Source organism: Pholis gunnellus (assembly GCF_910591455.1).
Source record: "Pholis gunnellus genome assembly, chromosome: 10".
Classification (NCBI taxonomy): Eukaryota; Metazoa; Chordata; class Actinopteri; order Perciformes; family Pholidae; genus Pholis; species Pholis gunnellus.
In genome coordinates this window covers 26,848,181-26,866,848 of record NC_136537.1, presented here as the reverse complement: position 1 = coordinate 26,866,848, position 18,668 = coordinate 26,848,181, and the positions used below count along the sequence as shown (strand labels likewise).

The following is an 18,668-nucleotide window of genomic DNA, read 5'->3' as shown; positions in this document are numbered from 1 at the left end:
TGTTTTAATCTTAATATATTTTAGTCATATTCTCATATTAATGTATACCTGATAAATAAAGTGACAAGGCTCCATGTTAAAGGCAATAAAGACACTTTAATGACACTTAAATGCTGAGGCAGTAAGAGACACAGTGAACTGAAAGCATCACACTCATCCTCTTCATCACCATTATGTGACATCATCACCACCATGTGACACAGACACGAGGACAGACAGGTCCTCAGGTCACTTCAGAGACAATATCGATCGATCAGTCAGGTTATAGATTGTATAATGCTTTTAATATATGGAGCTCCTTCACTGGAGCTGCTTATTATTACACGCTGAGTAATTCAGAAGCTGTTTAATACGTCTTAAAGAAGCAGTCCGTCACTTCAGGAGACACTCTGGTTCTCAGGTCTGTCAGCCAATAGGAAGAGAGGATTCAGGCCTCACTCATGTTGTCTGTGAGGTAACGTTAGCGGGTCGATGCTAACATCCACTATTGTTTCCTATTGTGTGTTAGCTGCAGGAGCTAAAAGCTAACTAAGAGCAGCTGATGTGAGACAGTACAGATGATTACAACCTTAAAATAAATATCGGCAGCGGCACCAACCGGAGAATTAACTATTCCAGCTGTTCATATATATTATAGTAATATATTCACATTTGAATGAAACTTAGATTATTGAATTAAAAGGAGTTAAAACATGAAGAATGTGAGCCGACATGTATTTTGCTTACAGTTCCAGGAAGAGACCCACCTCAGACTCTCTTCTCATTGGCTCACAGACCCGAGGAATACAGATACAGCTGACTACAGGAGGGACTGCTGATTGGTTGGTTAGTTAACGAGATACAAACAGACAGACTTCAAATTGTTGTAAGTTCATTTTTAAAGTTTCTTCCTGGGTCCACTGTTTGTGCTAAGCTAGGCTAAGCTAAGGTACTCATCTTCTCGTCTGACTCTGAAGAACAAGTTTAAAACCTCTAGAACTTTTAATAACAGAGGACCCGCGTCACCTCCCTGAGGAACTCCAGCTGATAGAAACAGAGAACCAGAGTATCTTCTGAGATGTTGGACTGCTCCTTTAAATCGAATGTCTCTTTGTTCTACAGAGCAACGTGTGTTGAGCTACAGAGGAGTTAACACTGTGAAGCCTTGGTTATACTTTCCAACGATGAGCGGACGTGGAGTCGTGACAGGGAAACGTTTGGATCATTTTACTCCGTGATGGTTTCTGGAAGCTCCTCAAAGTTCCTCATGGTCTACGTCGATCCACCTCCACGTAGTTAAAAAAGGGGGCGTGTCTGGTGACGTCACTTTGCTCGCGACCCTCCAATAAATCAAGCTTTAAAGTCCACGATTGTTTCCTCAAATGTCTCTACAGAGGATACGGGTCATCCACTGGTCCTGGTTCCAGTCTGATGATGAATAGGAAGAATCAGCTCAGACAGTGTCTCTAGTAGAGGAGTTCTGATCCAGGTACAGGTCTTCAGACAGAGGGTCAGGTTGCAGAGTTACGACATGGACAGAAACCTTCACTGGGTTTGTTCTGGTTCTGGTCTCGATGCTTTCAGGTCTATAGAGGTTTAGGTAAGATCGTTTCAGGAGTGATTATTCAACCTATTTTTTCCAGGAAAACAAGAACCTTTTTTTAAAGACTCAAGAACCAAAGAACCTTTGTAGGAACTAAAAAGTTTTTTGAGGATCCAAGAATTCTTTTAACACAATAAAAGTTCTGAACCTATTTAGGGTCTACGGAACATTTTCAAGAACCTCCAGAACCTTGTCCGGTGATTGGAAATGTTTTCAGGAACAAATTAATCCTTTTAAGACCTCAAGAACCTCTCCAAGAACCTTTTGGGCACTCAAAAAGTTTGAGAACCAAACAACCTTATTAACTCCAATGAACATTTGGGTTCTTCTTTTACGGAGCACAGGGAACCTATGAAACTGAGAACTGAAGAATATCTTTAAGAACTCTCAAACCTTTCCAGGAACTCTGAAAATACTTTTTTCCAGGAGACTCGGAACTTTAAGGAACTCTGACAATTTTTTAGGAACCTTGTTGGGCACTCTGGACCATTTTCAGAACCAAGAAAGTCTTTTCGGAACCCAGGTACTTTTCAAAGGAACCTTTTAGGGACTTTTCCAGAAACACAACCTTTTTAAAAACCCAGGGCCTTTCCTCGAACCATTTAAGGAATTTGCTCAGTTACCAGGGACCCAGAAACCTTCTGAGCTGCTCAGGAACCTTTCAAGGAACCTTTTCAGGAACTCAGAACCCAGAAACCCTTTTCCAAGAACACAAAAGCGCTTTCAGTTCAACAACAACATTACCTCCAGGTCTACCAGAGGAACCTAGTTCAGGTTCTGGATCCTGGGCCGGAGTCGGATCTGGAGTTCAGTTCTCTGAATTATTTGTTTACGTAGTGTTTTAAGGATTTGACCCAACAACCGGCCCAGAGTGTCAAGGTTAATAAGTGTAAACTTAGAACCGGATCCAGAGCAGAGTCTAGACTCCATGTTCAGTCTGAAGAAAATCTGATGGATTGATGATGTTTTAAAGTTTGTCCAGGTTGTCTTTATCAGAACCCCCCCCCCCCACACACACACACATTAGCAGGTAGAGGGGGGTCGTAAACCATGACGACGGGCCTCAGGACTTGTTGTCGTCATATAGGTCTAGCGAGGCCTGGATGTCTGGTAGCTCCATCTCGCAGACCACCAGAGGAGACATCGAGGTCCTGTTGAAGAAGTGACCTCCGCCTGAAGAGACAGAAACACAACATGCTCCATATTAGTCATAAACATCGACAAACATTTGGTATTAGTGTTCATTTACTTCAGTATCAACATCAGCTGTATCAACACCAACATGTCAAATCTACACTAAAGAGTCTCTCAGACTGAACTGATGACATCATCAGGTGTGTATTTATGATGTCATTGGCTCCATCTAGTGGAGACACTGCAGCAAACCAAACAGAGCCTGAAAGAAAAACTATCAAATCTGATGAACCAGGTTCATCTTTACTATGAAGGAATCATGTTATTGTTCTGTGTTAAAACACTTTTTTATTTCTTTGAATCCTATTTAGATCTTTTCTGCTCAGTGACAGTTCTACTTTTCTTTATGACAGCATACAGTTACATTATGATCACATTAAGAGTGAGAAGTTGCTTTATGACAGTATTACCAGTGTAAAGTTGCTCTACAACATTATAAAGTTGCTAGTGACAGTGTAAAGTTGCTAAATGATGGTGTAAAGCTGTTCCATGACAGTGTAAAGAGGTCTTTTGAATAATTAAAGTTGCCTGTGGTGATTAGTTGCCCTAACAGTAAAGACTTTTATGGTTATTGTGCCGTGTGGTGCCGTGTCTTACTGGTCACAGCGATGGTGATGTCAGCAGGTGTTCTGGGCGTGGCCTCAGGGTGAGGGGGGCTGAGCGGCTCGAGGCTAATGGACGGCTGGTCGCCCAGCGTCAGCCTCTGACCACCGGACGCCTGACTGACGCCCAGACGCTCCACATCCAACACCACGCTGTCCACGCAGGGAAGACTGGTCTGAGGACAGAGGAGACAGAGGACAGACAAAGGACACAGAGAAGACAGACAGAGAAAAGGAGACAATAACTTGTTAATAACACACCTGGTATGTTTGTGTTGTCGATGTCAGTGAGGACTCACCATGATGCCGAGAGCTTTGAGGATGTTGAGTTTACACATGGGACAGGTGCAGTGTTCGTTCAGCCAGGGGTCCACGCACAGCTTATGGAAGACATGTCTGCAGAGACGGGTCATCAAACCATCAGAACCAACAGGACACGGGTCATCACACCATCAGAACCAACAGGACACGGGTCATCAAACCATCAGAACCAACAGGACACGGGTCATCACACCATCAGAACCAACAGGACACGGGTCATCACACCATCAGAACCAACAGGACACGGGTCATCAAACCATCAGAACCAACAGGACACGGGTCATCACACCATCAGAACCAACAGGACACGGGTCATCACACCATCAGAACCAACAGGACACGGGTCATCAAACCATCAGAACCAACAGGACACGGGTCATCACACCATCAGAACCAACAGGACACGGACAGGGTCATCTGGTGACACTGGTCTGAATGAGGACACCGGTCTGAATGAGGACACCGGTCTGAATGAGGACACTGGTCTGAATGAGGACACTGGTCTGAATGAGGACACTGGTCTGAATGAGGACACTGGTCTGAATGAGGACACTGGTCTGAATGGTGACACTGGTCTGAATGAGGACACTGGTCTGAATGAGGACACTGGTCTGAATAAGGACACTGGTCTGAATGAGGACACCGGTCTGAATGGTGACACCGGTCTGAATGAGGACACTGGTCTGAATGAGGACACTGGTCTGAATGAGGACACCGGTCTGAATGGTGACACTGGTCTGAATGAGGACACTGGTCTGAATGAGGACACCGGTCTGAATGGTGACACTGGTCTGAATGAGGACACTGGTCTGAATGGTGACACTGGTCTGAATAAGGACACTGGTCTGAATGAGGACACCGGTCTGAATGCTGACACCGGTCTGAATGAGGACACTGGTCTGAATGAGGACACTGGTCTGAATGAGGACACCGGTCTGACTGGTCTGAATAGTGACACCAGTCTGGTGTTTTCAGACTCACTTGCAGGGCAGAATGCGAACCACATCATTGAGCTGGTACGCTTCAATACACACGGCACAGTGGGTAAAGTCTGGATCAGTTTCCTGTGACAGAGAAACACAGAAAAACACAGATGAACATGTTGAAGTGACATGAACACTCTTCAAAACGAGGTTAATCCACAATATTACGATCATGATATCTGGTGTGAATTATTGCCGGAACTGGTGGTGGTGTCGAGTCTCTGTGGTGAGATTAACTGGTCAGTGTGTTAACTGGTTAAATTAGTAACTGGTCAGTGTGTTAACTGGTTAAATTAGTAACTGGTCAGTGTGTTAACTGGTTAAATAAGTAACAGGTCAGTGTGATTAACTGGTTAAATTAGTAACTGATCAGTATATTAACTGGTTAAATTAGTAACAGGTCAGTGTGTTAACTGGTTAAATTAGTAACTGGTCAGTGTGTTAACTGGTTAAATTAGTAACAGGTCAGTGTGTTAACTGGTTAAATTAGTAACTGGTCAGTGTGTAACTGGTTAAAGTAGTAACTGATCAGTGTGTTAACTGGTTAAATTAGTAACTGGTCAGTGTGTTAACTGGTTAAATTAGTAACTGGTCAGTGTGTTAACTGGTTAAATTAGTAACAGGTCAGTGTGATTAACTGGTTCAATTAGTAACGGGTCAGTGTGTAACTGGTTAAATTAGTAACTGGTCAGTATATTAACTGGTTAAATTAGTAATTGATCAGTGTGTTAACTGGTTAAATTAGTAACTGGTCAGTGTGTTAGCTGGTTAAAGTAGTAACTGAACAGTGTGTTAACTGGTTAAATTAGTAACAGGTCAGTGTATTAACTGGTTCAATTAGTAACGGGTCAGTGTGTAACTGGTTAAATTAGTAACTGGTCAGTATATTAACTGGTTAAATTAGTAACTGGTCAGTGTGTTAACTGGTTAAATTAGTAACTGGTCAGTGTGTTAACTGGTTAAATTAGTAACTGGTCAGTGTGTTAACTGGTTAAATTAGTAACAGGTCAGTGTATTAACTGGTTAAATTAGTAACTGGTCAGTGTGATTAACTGGTTAAATTAGTAACTGAACAGTGTGTTAACTGGTTAAATTAGTAACAGGTCAGTGTGATTAACTGGTTCAATTAGTAACGGGTCAGTGTGTAACTGGTTAAATTAGTAACTGGTCAGTATATTAACTGGTTAAATTAGTAACTGGTCAGTGTGTTAACTGGTTAAATTAGTAACTGGTCAGTGTGTTAACTGGTTAAATTAGTAACTGGTCAGTGTGTTAACTGGTTAAATTAGTAACAGGTCAGTGTATTAACTGGTTAAATTAGTAACTGGTCAGTGTGATTAACTGGTTAAATTAGTAACTGGTCAGTGTGTTAACTGGTTAAATTAGTAACAGGTCAGTATATTAACTGGTTAAATTAGTAACAGGTCAGTGTGTTAACTGGTTAAATTAGTAACTGGTCAGTGTGTTAACTGGTTAAATTAGTAACTGGTCAGTGTGTTAACTGGTTAAATTAGTAACAGGTCAGTGTGATTAACTGGTTAAATTAGTAACTGGTCAGTGTGTTAACTGGTTAAATTAGTAACAGGTCAGTGTGTTAACTGGTTAAATTAGTAACTGGTCAGTGTGTTAACTGGTTAAATTAGTAACTGGTCAGTGTGTTAACTGGTTAAATTAGTAACTGGTCAGTGTGATTAACTGGTTAAATTAGTAACTGATCAGTGTGTTAACTGGTTAAATTAGTAACTGGTCAGTGTGTTAACTGGTTAAATTAGTAACTGGTCAGTGTGTTAACTGGTTAAATTAGAAACTGGTCAGTGTGTTAACTGGTTAAATTAGTAACTGGTCAGTGTGATTAACTGGTTAAATTAGTAACTGGTCAGTGTGTTAACTGGTTAAATTAGTAACTGGTCAGTGTGATTAACTGGTTAAATTAGTAACTGGTCAGTGTGTTAACTGGTTAAATTAGTAACAGGTCAGTATATTAACTGGTTAAATTAGTAACAGGTCAGTGTGTTAACTGGTTAAATTAGTAACTGGTCAGTGTGTTAACTGGTTAAATTAGTAACTGGTCAGTGTGTTAACTGGTTAAATTAGTAACTGGTCAGTGTGATTAACTGGTTAAATTAGTAACTGGTCAGTGTGTTAACTGGTTAAATTAGTAACTGGTCAGTATATTAACTGGTTAAATTAGTAACAGGTCAGTGTGTTAACTGGTTAAATTAGTAACTGGTCAGTGTGTTAACTGGTTAAATTAGTAACAGGTCAGTGTGATTAACTGGTTAAATTAGTAACTGGTCAGTGTGTTAACTGGTTAAATTAGTAACTGGTCAGTGTGTTAACTGGTTAAATTAGTAACTGGTCAGTGTATTAGCTGGTTAAATTAGTAACAGGTCAGTGTGTTAACTGGTTAAATTAGTAACTGATCAGTGTGTAACTGGTTAAATTAGTAACTGATCAGTGTGTTAACTGGTTAAATTAGTAACAGGTCAGTGTGATTAACTGGTTAAATTAGTAACTGGTCAGTGTGTTAACTGGTTAAATTAGTAACTGGTCAGTATATTAACTGGTTAAATTAGTAACTGGTCAGTGTGTTAACTGGTTAAATTAGTAACTGGTCAGTGTGTTAACTGGTTAAATTAGTAACTGGTCAGTGTGATTAACTGGTTAAATTAGTAACAGGTCAGTGTGTTAACTGGTTAAATTAGTAACTGGTCAGTATATTAACTGGTTAAATTAGTAACTGGTCAGTATATTAACTGGTTAAATTAGTAACTGGTCAGTATATTAACTGGTTAAATTAGTAACTGGTCAGTGTGATTAACTGGTTAAATTCGTAACTGGTCAGTGTTTTAACTGGTTAAATTAGTAACTGGTCAGTGTGTTAGCTGGTTAAATTAGTAACAGGTCAGTGTGTTAACTGGTTAAATTAGTAACTGATCAGTGTGTAACTGGTTAAATTAGTAACTGATCAGTGTGTTAACTGGTTAAATTAGTAACAGGTCAGTGTGATTAACTGGTTAAATTAGTAACTGGTCAGTGTGTTAACTGGTTAAATTAGTAACTGGTCAGTATATTAACTGGTTAAATTAGTAACTGGTCAGTGTGTTAACTGGTTAAATTAGTAACTGGTCAGTGTGTTAACTGGTTAAATTAGAAACTGGTCAGTGTGTTAACTGGTTAAATTAGTAACTGGTCAGTGTGTTAACTGGTTAAATTAGAAACTGGTCAGTGTGTTAACTGGTTAAATTAGTAACTGGTCAGTGTCTTCTGCATTTTTAGACTTCCTCTCAGCTGTTTCCTTGCAGTGACTCGTCAGATCTTTGTTTATCTTCCCTAACCATCGTCCTGTGACCTCTGATCTTTGTGTCAGAGCAGAGTACACATCCATCACAACACAGAACCTGAAACCTCTGGGTCCTTCTACCCACCATGTATCAGACCTGTGTCCCCTACCTTAAATCTTTCATTCAGCGCCACAGAAGATGGAGATCACAGATGTCCTTACCTTGTCTCCTTTCCTCATTCAGTACCACAGAAGAAGAAGGAGGTAACATATGTCTTTACCTTTTCTCCTTTCCTCATTCAGTACCACAGAAGGAGGTAACAGATGACTTTAACTTGTCTCCTTTCCTCATTCAGTACCACAGAAGAAGGTAACAGAGGTCTTTACCTTGTCTCCTTTCTTTACCGTCCTCGTCGTCAACTTCCCGATGGCTTTCTTTGCTGCATCGCCAAGACGACGCTGAGAGATGGAGAGAGAGGACACATGTAAGACTATAACATGTACTACAGTACTACTGTGGTTAGTTCCAGAGTACTACAGTACTACAGTCGTTAGGTCCAGAGTACTACAGTACTACTGTGGTTAGGTCCAGAGTACTACAGTACTACTGTGGTTAGGTCTAGAGTACTACAGTACTCTGAATACTACTACAGGCGTGAGTAGATGCTGACTCCCTGACAGACTGCAGGAAGTGAAGTGAAGGTTTTCCTGGAGCAGATGGAGAGTCCTGAGAGGTTGTATTACACTGGGGGGGGGGGGGGGGGGCGGCACTAACACTTCCAGCAGAGATTCATCTCATTAAATATGAATGATTCATCTGAACCAGAGGAGGTGGGTGTTAGCTCTGTTCTAAGCCTGTTATCGGTGTGTTAGCTCTTAAGTATTATGTTAGTGGTATGTTAGCATTATATTAATAATGTTAACGTCTGTTAGCTGTGTCTTAGCTTGATAGCTTTGAGTTAGCATGTTAGCTGTATGGTAACGTGTGTCAGTTGTATAAGAGCATGTTAGCGGCGTGTTAGCGGTGTGTTAGCGGCGTGTTAGCGGTGTGTTAGCGTGCTACCTGGCTGCGGTCCCGGGCACTGGTGTAGCGGATCTTCTGAATAAAGTAGAAGATGAGCCAGGCTGATGAAATGATCATCAGGACGATGAAGGAGATGGAAACAAACACCAGCGAGCCTCGATTGATGTTTTTGGTGGGACCACGTTGACCCACCACCACAGAGACCAGGACCGTCATGTTCCTCTCCAGGTGTGCCAGGATCTCTTTACCGTACGCCTCTGTGATCATCACGGCCACTGTGTCACCAGTACCTGCACAGACAGAACCAGTAAGAGAACCAGTGAAAACAGTATAATACTTCAACACTACTACGCAGTACTACAGTATCTACTACAGTATCTAACAGTTCTACACTGTACTGCAGTATTACAGTTCTACACTGTACTGCAGTATAACAGTACACAAGATGGCACGAGGCTCTACAATGGTGGTAGACGATAGAGACCTCGTTAGCTACACGTGTCTGAAGCCGTTAGCGCAACCCTGGAACTACATTAGCTTAAAGCTATATGTGTGTGGGTTAGTAAAAGAAGAGAGAAAGCAAACAAAACAAAAGGGGTCCTCCAAAAACAGATTTAAGATCCTCCCCGCCGCGGTGGAAGATTGCTGTCTCTCAGCTACAGAAATACAGCCGGTGACTCTTTGTCCCGGTTGCAATAGATTCTCTTGGTAGCAGAGAATTTCTTCGGCTCAGTAAGGGAATTCCCATCCTTACAGCTAGCACAAAGAGGAGAAATGTGCTTCTCTCTCTGATGAGTCGGTCTCTTCACTTCTGCAGGAAAATGGTTCGCTTCCTCATCCAGGATGCGAACAAAAACAAAACAAACAAACAGTCCAGTAGATACGTCCAGCAAATCTAAAACTGTTTAAAACAGAGGGTTTTCTTTTAAATAGCAAACGTTGCGTGCGTGCTTTCGTGCACCGACGCAAGGTCGGGGAAATAGCGATGCATTCAGGGGGGCTGAGGGTTTTTATAGTTTTTGGGGTATCTGGTTGTAAAACCGGAAGTCCCACCTCGGCATCCCTGGGCTCGTCCAATGAGAGCAGTGTTGCATTTGGGTGGCGAGTTCACACCTTAATGTGAACTTCTTCCTAGAGGGGGTTTTGGTCCGTATCAAACTCAAATCAGGATGAACCCTTTGCTCGGCAAAAAGGAAGGCCTGACTTCTTTGTTTCAAAGCACATGGCGAGGCCACATAGTCAGACCCCAACATCCCCCCTTTGGCCTAAAGAGCGGGGTGCTGGCCACGGTCTTTAGGACAAACCAAGGACGGAAATGTGCTTCCATGTGGTGTCATACAGTCCATGTATTCCTGAGAACACGGACGGTTAAGCAGTCTATGTAGTTTTGGGAACAAAAGGGGTTCAAACAGTCAGAGTTCATAGAGGCTCTAGGTGTCTGGGCAGACATTAAGGTGGCATCTGGGCAGATGTCTAACTAAGCTACATCAAACATACATACATCATCGGTAAGCAAGGCATTATTCCTAATACACTCAACTGCTAATCATGACTTTGTGATACCGTCAGCAATGTAGCATAATATTTGAAAAACAAAACAAAACGAAAGCAGAGAAATGAAAAAGGAAACAAACAAAAACAAAATGAAAAGGTGGTTAGGTAGGTTAGTGTGATGGTTGTGTCACGGTCTACCTAAGTCTAGATTTGGATTTATCTATCACCCCCTTGGGTCTGCTGGGATGGCCCAATAGACCGGTTCATGGCCCCTAGAGGTGTGTACCAAAAAAACCTTTTTCATTTGACAGTTTGGCTGAACAGAATGGCGAGCTCGCAACTCTTCTGATTCGAGCAGCGGTAGTTGTCGGGACCCTTTTCGCGTGGGTTTCAACTCCGGCTGTCGAGTGGTTGGAAGGACTGGATCTCGTGCTTGCTTGGCGGGTTTGCGACCCAGGTGCGAGATTTGTGGACAGTTTTGAGGATTCTCTGGTTTTCCTCTGTTCCGACGCTTAATGGTATTCACAGCGCAAGGTTGTGAAATTGGAGGCCAATTGTTCTGGGATACCCAGGGTGTCCCCTGTTCCGTTGCAGGCTGGTTAGCTGCAAGGGAGAGGTCAGAGTGTCGTACACCTTTGTTCTCAGCGTTTTTCAGCGAACAAAGGGAAGACTTCTGGTTTGGGACATGGTTTTGGTTGGCAGATTTTGGCGGTGAGGACGACTAACCTCTCTACGTGTGGGGGACGGACTCCATTTCAGGTGCATGCGTCGACTACACGGGACGCTTCATTCACCTGTGGATGTGGGTTTGGAACCACTAATGCCACTCGGGGCCTGGGAGTGGTCCTGAGTGGTCCCCCCTCCTGTCAAAATGCAAAGTGGGGAGTGAGACACCTGGATCAAGCGCGCGAGCAGACTTGGGTGCTCGGTTGCTGTCCCTGGTGGTGTGATGAAGAACTGCCCCACTAGAGGCTGCTATGCTCCTAGCAGCGGTCTTTAAGATCAATCTTCAAGGTGTGGCGGATAAACACAACGAAATAAAATGATACGATCGGCATTAAATCTATTATAAAATGCACAAATAAATACAACTCACAATAACGCTGAATCAGTGGAGCCCTGAGCTGGTTTCTCTGCAGCGAGACGTCCCGTCTGGGTTAAAGGGAGACAATGACACCTGAAGTGTGTTCCTCATGTCCAGACTACTGCGTTTAGCTTTGATCGCTGTCACTGCAGAACATCTTCACAGAGAGGATGTGTGACATGGAAGCAGGTTTCAGTGTTTAGTGGAGGTCTCAGGATATTCAGCCTTTAATCTAAACACCAGCCGAGCTGTTGTCTCAAACAGACTTTAAGGTCCGTCATCTACAACCTCCAGCAGCTGATCTTCATCTGTGGCCTCATATTCTGCAGAGCGGGCGCGTGAGAATTCCTCCTGATATTTAATTAGACTCCTGATATTGTCTGTTAAATGAAGATTTATTTTTCTTGGAAGTCGGCTCTTCTTCTGTCTCCTTGGTGGCCTTTTCCTCTTTGCAAAGAAGCTCTCCAGAAGTTATTTACTCATGTTTGCTAGTTTGTAAAGTCACGTATCACCGAGACAAGCGTCTTCACGTCAAGAGGCTCAGGCGGATGAAATTGGGAGAGAATCCGGTAATTTTTCAAAATAAAACTTTTTTCAGACTCTGATAATCAATAAAACGGAAATAATATAATATTTATTCTTTCTGTGCGGCCCGGTGGTTGGGGACCGCTGTTTAAGATGACTGTAGTGGCGTGTCCACTCAGTCGGGCCTCATCAAGCCTTTGGGGCGGGGCTTGGCTGACTGGGTCTGGAAGGAGGCCTATCATGGGGTCGGAGATTGCGACAGCAACGGTTACTGACCCCCCTGAGGTTCTTCATGCCAAGTCTTAGTGCTTCTCTGAGCACTCAGGGTATTAGTCTCTAAAACTTTAGAGGCTTCCGCTTTGGGGACCATGATGAGATTGATAGCTCTTCAGCAGCTGCTCGAGCTCTGTTTCAGCGACCAGGGCTTCTTGTGGCAGGGCAGCTGTGTCCTGCAGCACAACATGGCAGCGACTGAGGAGACCAGCAACTGCATCTTGTAGTGCAGGGTTGTCTGACTCTTGTTGAGCTTCAGCGTTGCACGTTTTACTTTTAGTAAGTGGCGACACCCAGTGGCTCTAATGACTTGATGTGAGCAAGAGGCTGTTGCTGTTCTAACGTTAGCGCGGGGGCCAGTGAGCTGTTCTAACGTTAGCGCGGGGGCACAGTGAGCTGTTCTAACGTTAGCGCGGGGGCACAGTGAGCTGTTCTAACGTTAGCGCGGGGGCCAGTGAGCTGTTCTAACGTTAGCGCGGGGGCACAGTGAGCTGTTCTAACGTTAGCGCGGGGGCACAGTGAGCTGTTCTAACGTTAGCGCGGGGGCACAGTGAGCTGTTCTAACGTTAGCGCGGGGGCACAGTGAGCTGTTCTAACGTTAGCGCGGGGGCACAGTGAGCTGTTCTAACGTTAGCGCGGGGGCACAGTGAGCTGTTCTAACGTTAGCGCGGGGGCACAGTGAGCTGTTCTAACGAGCGCGGGGGCACATTGAGCTGTTCTAACGTTAGCGCGGGGGCACAGTGAGCTGTTCTAACGTTAGCGCGGGGGCACAGTGAGCTGTTCTAACGTTAGCGCGGGGGCACAGTGAGCTGTTCTAACGTTAGCGCGGGGGCACAGTGAGCTGTTCTAACGTTAGCGCGGGGGCACAGTGAGCTGTTCTAACGTTAGCGCGGGGGCACAGTGAGCTGTTCTAACGTTAGCGCGGGGGCACAGTGAGCTGTTCTAACGTTAGCGCGGGGGCACAGTGAGCTGTTCTAACGTTAGCGCGGGGGCCAGTGAGCTGCTTCAGTCTGTGACTTACACGTTCCACTGTTGGGTACGACCTGCTGCTTTGCAACCAGCTGTGTGACAGCTGGTTGCAAAGCAGACAAAATAACAAAATAAGTTTTGTGTTACAATTAAATGATTACATTTACTGAAACAGTGTTTGTTTAGGAAATTAAACGAGTAATTTAACTTTAAAAGAAAAAAAATGACTACACTGCAGTACAGTATAACAGTACTACAACGTACTGCAGTATAACAGTACTACACTGGAATATAGTAGAATAGTCTTTACTGATGTTAGTTATGTGTGAATATATGTTTATTGTCTAAACTGTCTGTTTTGTTGTTATTTATTTTCTGCTCATCAAATCGTTTGTTTCAATTTCTGCTCTCTGACATTCAGCACCAGGCACCACACACACACACACACACACACACACACACACACACACACACACACACACACACACACACACACACACACACACACACACACACACACACACACACACACACACACTGACCTCATCAATTAATGACAAGTCCCCGTCTATATTTAGATCACGAGATCAACCCTCAGGAAGTCGCTTCTCACATACACACACCTTCATCATCGTCTTCCTCTCAATCAGAGGAATAATACACTACACCTGCTCAGGTACTCTGTACACTACTTCCTGCTCAGGTACTCTGTACACTACTTCCTGCTCAGGTACTCTGTACACTACTTCCTGCTCAGGTACTCTGTACACTACTTCCTGCTCAGGTACTCTGTACACTACTTCCTGCTCAGGTACTCTGTACACTACTTCCTGACAGTAACATGCAGGTTCTGACCTTCGTGTCCCATCTTGACCGTCTTGTCGGTGGAGTTGTTGTAGATGAGGACTGCCGTGGCGTTGTAGGCGGCCGCTTTCAGAATCTTCTCTTTAAAGGTGCAGTTTCCTCTCTGCAGCAGCGCCACCCACTGGACGCCCCGAGGAGGGACCAGGAACCGAGTGCCGGGGTCGCAGCCCTGCCGGTCCACCACTGAGGAAACAGACCGGTAGCACGGTTACACACATTTTAAAGAGACGTTCTATTAGTATTTCCTTTTGAGTGTTTTTAATGTCACTGTTCACTTATTGATCACCATCACCAGATCATCATCACTGACAGCTGAGATATTACAGAGTGGTGTAACAATAGAGGAAACTAAATAAACATATTTACCCAACACACACACACTACTGGTAATAAACAGTAGCTGTGGCTACAAGGTTAGCGCTGTGGTTATTTGTCCCTGATGACATCACTAATGACATCAGAGACAGGAAATACCACAATCAGCTCACAGAATGGTCTGAAGGTTTCACTCTGAGAAGGTCTAGACTGATCTCTAACAGTAAACAGGATCAGTCGTACCAGATATCAGCTGCAGTGTCCTTCAGAGTCTGACTGTAATCTGACCTGAGAGCAGAGACGCCTCGACCTTCAGCCTGAGCGCTGCAGTGTCTCAGTACGACAGATACTACTACAGATACTACAGATACTACAACATGTACTACAGATATTACATAAACTACTACAGATACTACCAGGCACTTTCATATGTAAAAGCACCAGCAGCAGAGTACCTCCATTCAAAGCATCCAGTCTGTATGAAGCAGGACTCTAACATGTGACACTGAGACCGTCATAAGGAACATATGGTCTGACGTGACCTCGGGTCTGACGTGACCTCGGGTCTGACGTGACCTCGGGTCTGACGTGACCTCGGGTCTGACGTGACCTCGGGTCTGACGTGACCTCAGGGCCCTGTTCCTCGTACGTGGCTAACTGAGTTAGCCGGATAATGTTCAGGATGAGATTACATAAGTCAGGCTTTTCAGTTCCTCGAAGCAAGTTTGGCAAAATCACCATAGCAACACATCCATCAGCTTGAACCTGCTCCAGCGCAGGCTAGCTTCAGTTAGCAGGATTAGCTCCTCTTCCTCAGAGATCCACTGATGAAGGAGGATATTAGTCAGATCAGCGTTTTATAGGGAGAGAGTTCTTCCACATCGCCAACATCCGTCATCACATCACGATGACTTCCTGTTCGAGCGACGAGGAATCCTTTATTTACAGACTTGTGGAGCAGACATTGAACACCACACGCTGCAGCCTCGCTGTGGAGCGATGCTTCATGTTGAACAGCGTCGGTGATGAGAGAAGCCGCTGCACGCCGTGCTGTTCATCACGTTTATCTGGTGCTGAAGAAGCTCATGATGTGTTCATGACGTCACCATGGCAACATGTTGCACTGATCACCATGCTGAGTCATGTGTGTGTGTGTGTGGACTTGCTCCCGTGTCCTCTTGATGGCTGGTTGAACTACATGATGGTGTAAAGCATCATCATGATGTGACGGTGTTATTAGTGCAGCATAGAGATCATTACTGATGAACATGATGAAGAACAGAGACAATCACACATTTATTTACTGCTGATTATGAATAATACACACACACACACACACACACACACACACACACACTGATCCACCCATACACAGGTTCACACACATTCAAACTCCTAGTTCTCTATGTAATCTACACATACATGTACACACACACACATATATATAGTACATGACACATGAGCGCATACAGCACATCTATCCTCATCAGCATCTCTTCATTGGTATCAGTTAGATCCTCTTTGTTTTGATCTTCTTGGTGAAGAGTTGAGATCCTTCTTGTCTCTAGATCTCATTGGATGATGGATCCATGAAGCTGCTGCCAGCAGCACATTTAAAGACGAGTCCTGTGATTGGTCGGGCTGATGAGGCTTAAAATAACAGGACATCTGATCCACTTAGTGGACCACGTATGAGGAACGGGGCCCTGATGTGATGTGATGTCAGGTGTGATGTGATCTCAGGTGTGATGTGATCTCAGGTGTGATGTGATGTCAGGTGTGATGTGATCTCAGGTGTGATGTGATCTCAGGTGTGATGTGATCTCAGGTGTGATGTGATCTCAGGTGTGATGTGATGTCAGGTGTGATGTGATGTCAGGTGTGATGTGATCTCAGGTGTGATGTGATCTCAGGTGTGATGTGATCTCAGGTGTGATGTGATGTCAGTACCTCCATGATGCTGTACAGGTGCGATGATGCGTCCCCTGGTGTCCACTTTAGGAGAGTTCTGTCCGTACGTCCCGTCATCGCTGCTCATCAGGTGGACAGCGTTCCCCCGTCCGTCCAGAACCGTGGCGTTCACTGTGGCGCCCACGTTCTCCTCTGACACCATGTTTCTGTCAGAGCGGGCTGCTGACACTGAGCGGGACAAAACCAGGACCAGGACCAACGAAGCGGACAGACGGGTCCACCTTGGGGACATCATGTCGTCCTTTCAGTCTTGGTTACATCCAAACTGCCAGGAGACAAAACAAAACTCCTTTAGACAACAACTTCCTGTCCACCTGTCTCCTGTGTGTCCAATGAAAATGTCTTAATGTCTCTTTATCATCAAAATATCTTTTTAAATGTCCTCAAAAGCATCTTTAAGTCTCAGGTCCTCTTAATGTCCCTGCATCAATCAATCAATCAGAATGTATTCATATAGCATATTTTAAAAAGTGCTGCACATACAACAGATACACAGTCGTACCAACAAAGACTGGATTAATAGCAGTAAGTAGCATTAAAATCAAGACTAACTGACACAAATCACACAAAAGCGCCATGTTCAGAGGACAGGTGGAAGGGCAGGAAAATAAACAACAAGCTAACATGAAGGGGACGTTGTTCCACAGCTTAGGACCTAAACACTTAAAAACAAATAACAACATTTAAAGATGAATTCTGTCCTCTACTGGTAGCCCATGAAGGGATTGCATGTCCTCTTAATGACCCTGTGTGTCCTCCTAATGTCTCAGGTCCTCTTAATGACCCTGTGTGTCCTCTTAATGTCCCTGTATGTCCCTGTATGTCCTCTTTATGTCCTCTTTATGTCCCATCATGTCCTCACGCTGAGTGAAGTCCTGGATCAGCCTCTCGAGGACAGACAGTGTTGTCCGTGTGTCTGTCTGATCATGGAGCATCATCACAGGCCAACATCTGGACCTTCACGCCGCCATGTCTCCGGACCTGAGACCCTGGAGGTTAAAGACAACCAGAGACATTCAGAGGTCCATTAAATAAAAGCTCGTTTAACGTGCAGCCCCGTGACTCGGTGTTAAAACGCCGTTTGAAGCCGCTTTGTCTTACCGTCTGCAGGCGGACAGACAGGCAGCTCCCGAGCGACAGACCCCCGCTTGTCTCCGCTCTCCTCCCGCCTTCTGTCCGCTGTGGTCCCGGTGAATATCCGGTGGTCCTCGGTGGGTCTACAGAGGTCGGATCCTGCAGCGGTTCAGTCTTTTATTCCGGTTTTGTTCCAGCTGGTGGTCTCTTTGGTGCGGAGGCTCGAGCCCCGTCTCGGTTCTCAGTTTAGGCGCACTGCGCATGCGCAGAGCCAGGAGAGGGGAGGCGGCAGACAGGGCGCGTGAGCGACACCTTCTTGTTTAGGTACCTGAGATTTGATCAGCTGTCGCGAGACCGGACGAGAGACCCTCTTCCTGTCTGTCTGACAACCTGTCTGTGGTTTCTAAAGATCAACAATCACAATATCAATGATTATCAATCCAATAATCATCATTATAGAACCGTTAATAGACAGAGTGGAGATGATAACAATGTTAATAATAACAATAATAATAACGATAATAATAACAATAATAATATTAAGAATAATAGTAACAATAATAACAATAATAATAATAATAACGATAATAACAACAATAATAATAATAATAATAATAACAATAATAATAGTAACAATAATAATAACAATAATAACGATAATAATAACAATAATAATAACAATAATAATAGTAACAATAATAATAACAATAATAACGATAATAATAACACTAATAATAATAATAACAATATTATTATTGTTAATAATAATAACAATAATAATACTAATAATAGTAACAATAATAACAATAATAATCGTAACAATAATAATAATGATAATAATAACAATAATAATAATAATAATAATAATAATAATAATAACGATAATAATAACATGAAGATGAAGATTACATTACATTACAGTCATTCAGCAGACGCTGTTATCCAAAGAGACTTACAGTCAGTGTGTTCAACATAGTATTCAAGAGAACTACTCGTCACCAGAAGTCATGAGTTCATCTCCTTTAAACATCTCAGAGCAGAAACCAGAGCAGACGTACAGAAACACACTAATAACGAGAACGATGATGAGGACGATGACGATGACGAGGA

The 18,668-nt window shown here is 43.7% G+C and overlaps 1 protein-coding gene across 2 annotated transcripts; it reads right to left on the bottom strand.

The window, feature by feature from the left end:
- Positions 1–89: 89 nt before the first annotated feature.
- rnf130 (ring finger protein 130) lies at positions 90–17,763 on the bottom strand. Of its 2 annotated transcripts, XM_079168074.1 has the most exons (10): positions 17,586–17,763; positions 17,347–17,473; positions 16,464–16,749; positions 14,190–14,381; positions 9,029–9,279; positions 8,353–8,424; positions 4,681–4,763; positions 3,678–3,774; positions 3,374–3,554; positions 90–2,755 (listed from the first exon to the last, which is right to left on the bottom strand). In XM_079168074.1, the coding sequence occupies exons 3-10, from the start codon at positions 16,717–16,719 to the stop codon at positions 2,646–2,648; spliced, it is 1,242 nt and encodes a 413-aa protein (XP_079024200.1). In that variant the 5' UTR covers positions 16,720–16,749; positions 17,347–17,473; positions 17,586–17,763; the 3' UTR covers positions 90–2,645. The 2 variants fall into 2 exon arrangements, with proteins under 2 accessions (XP_079024200.1, XP_079024201.1); XM_079168075.1 differs by lacking the exons at positions 17,347–17,473; positions 17,586–17,763 and having other exon boundaries at positions 16,464–16,792.
- Between the last annotated feature and the right edge of the window lie 905 nt (positions 17,764–18,668).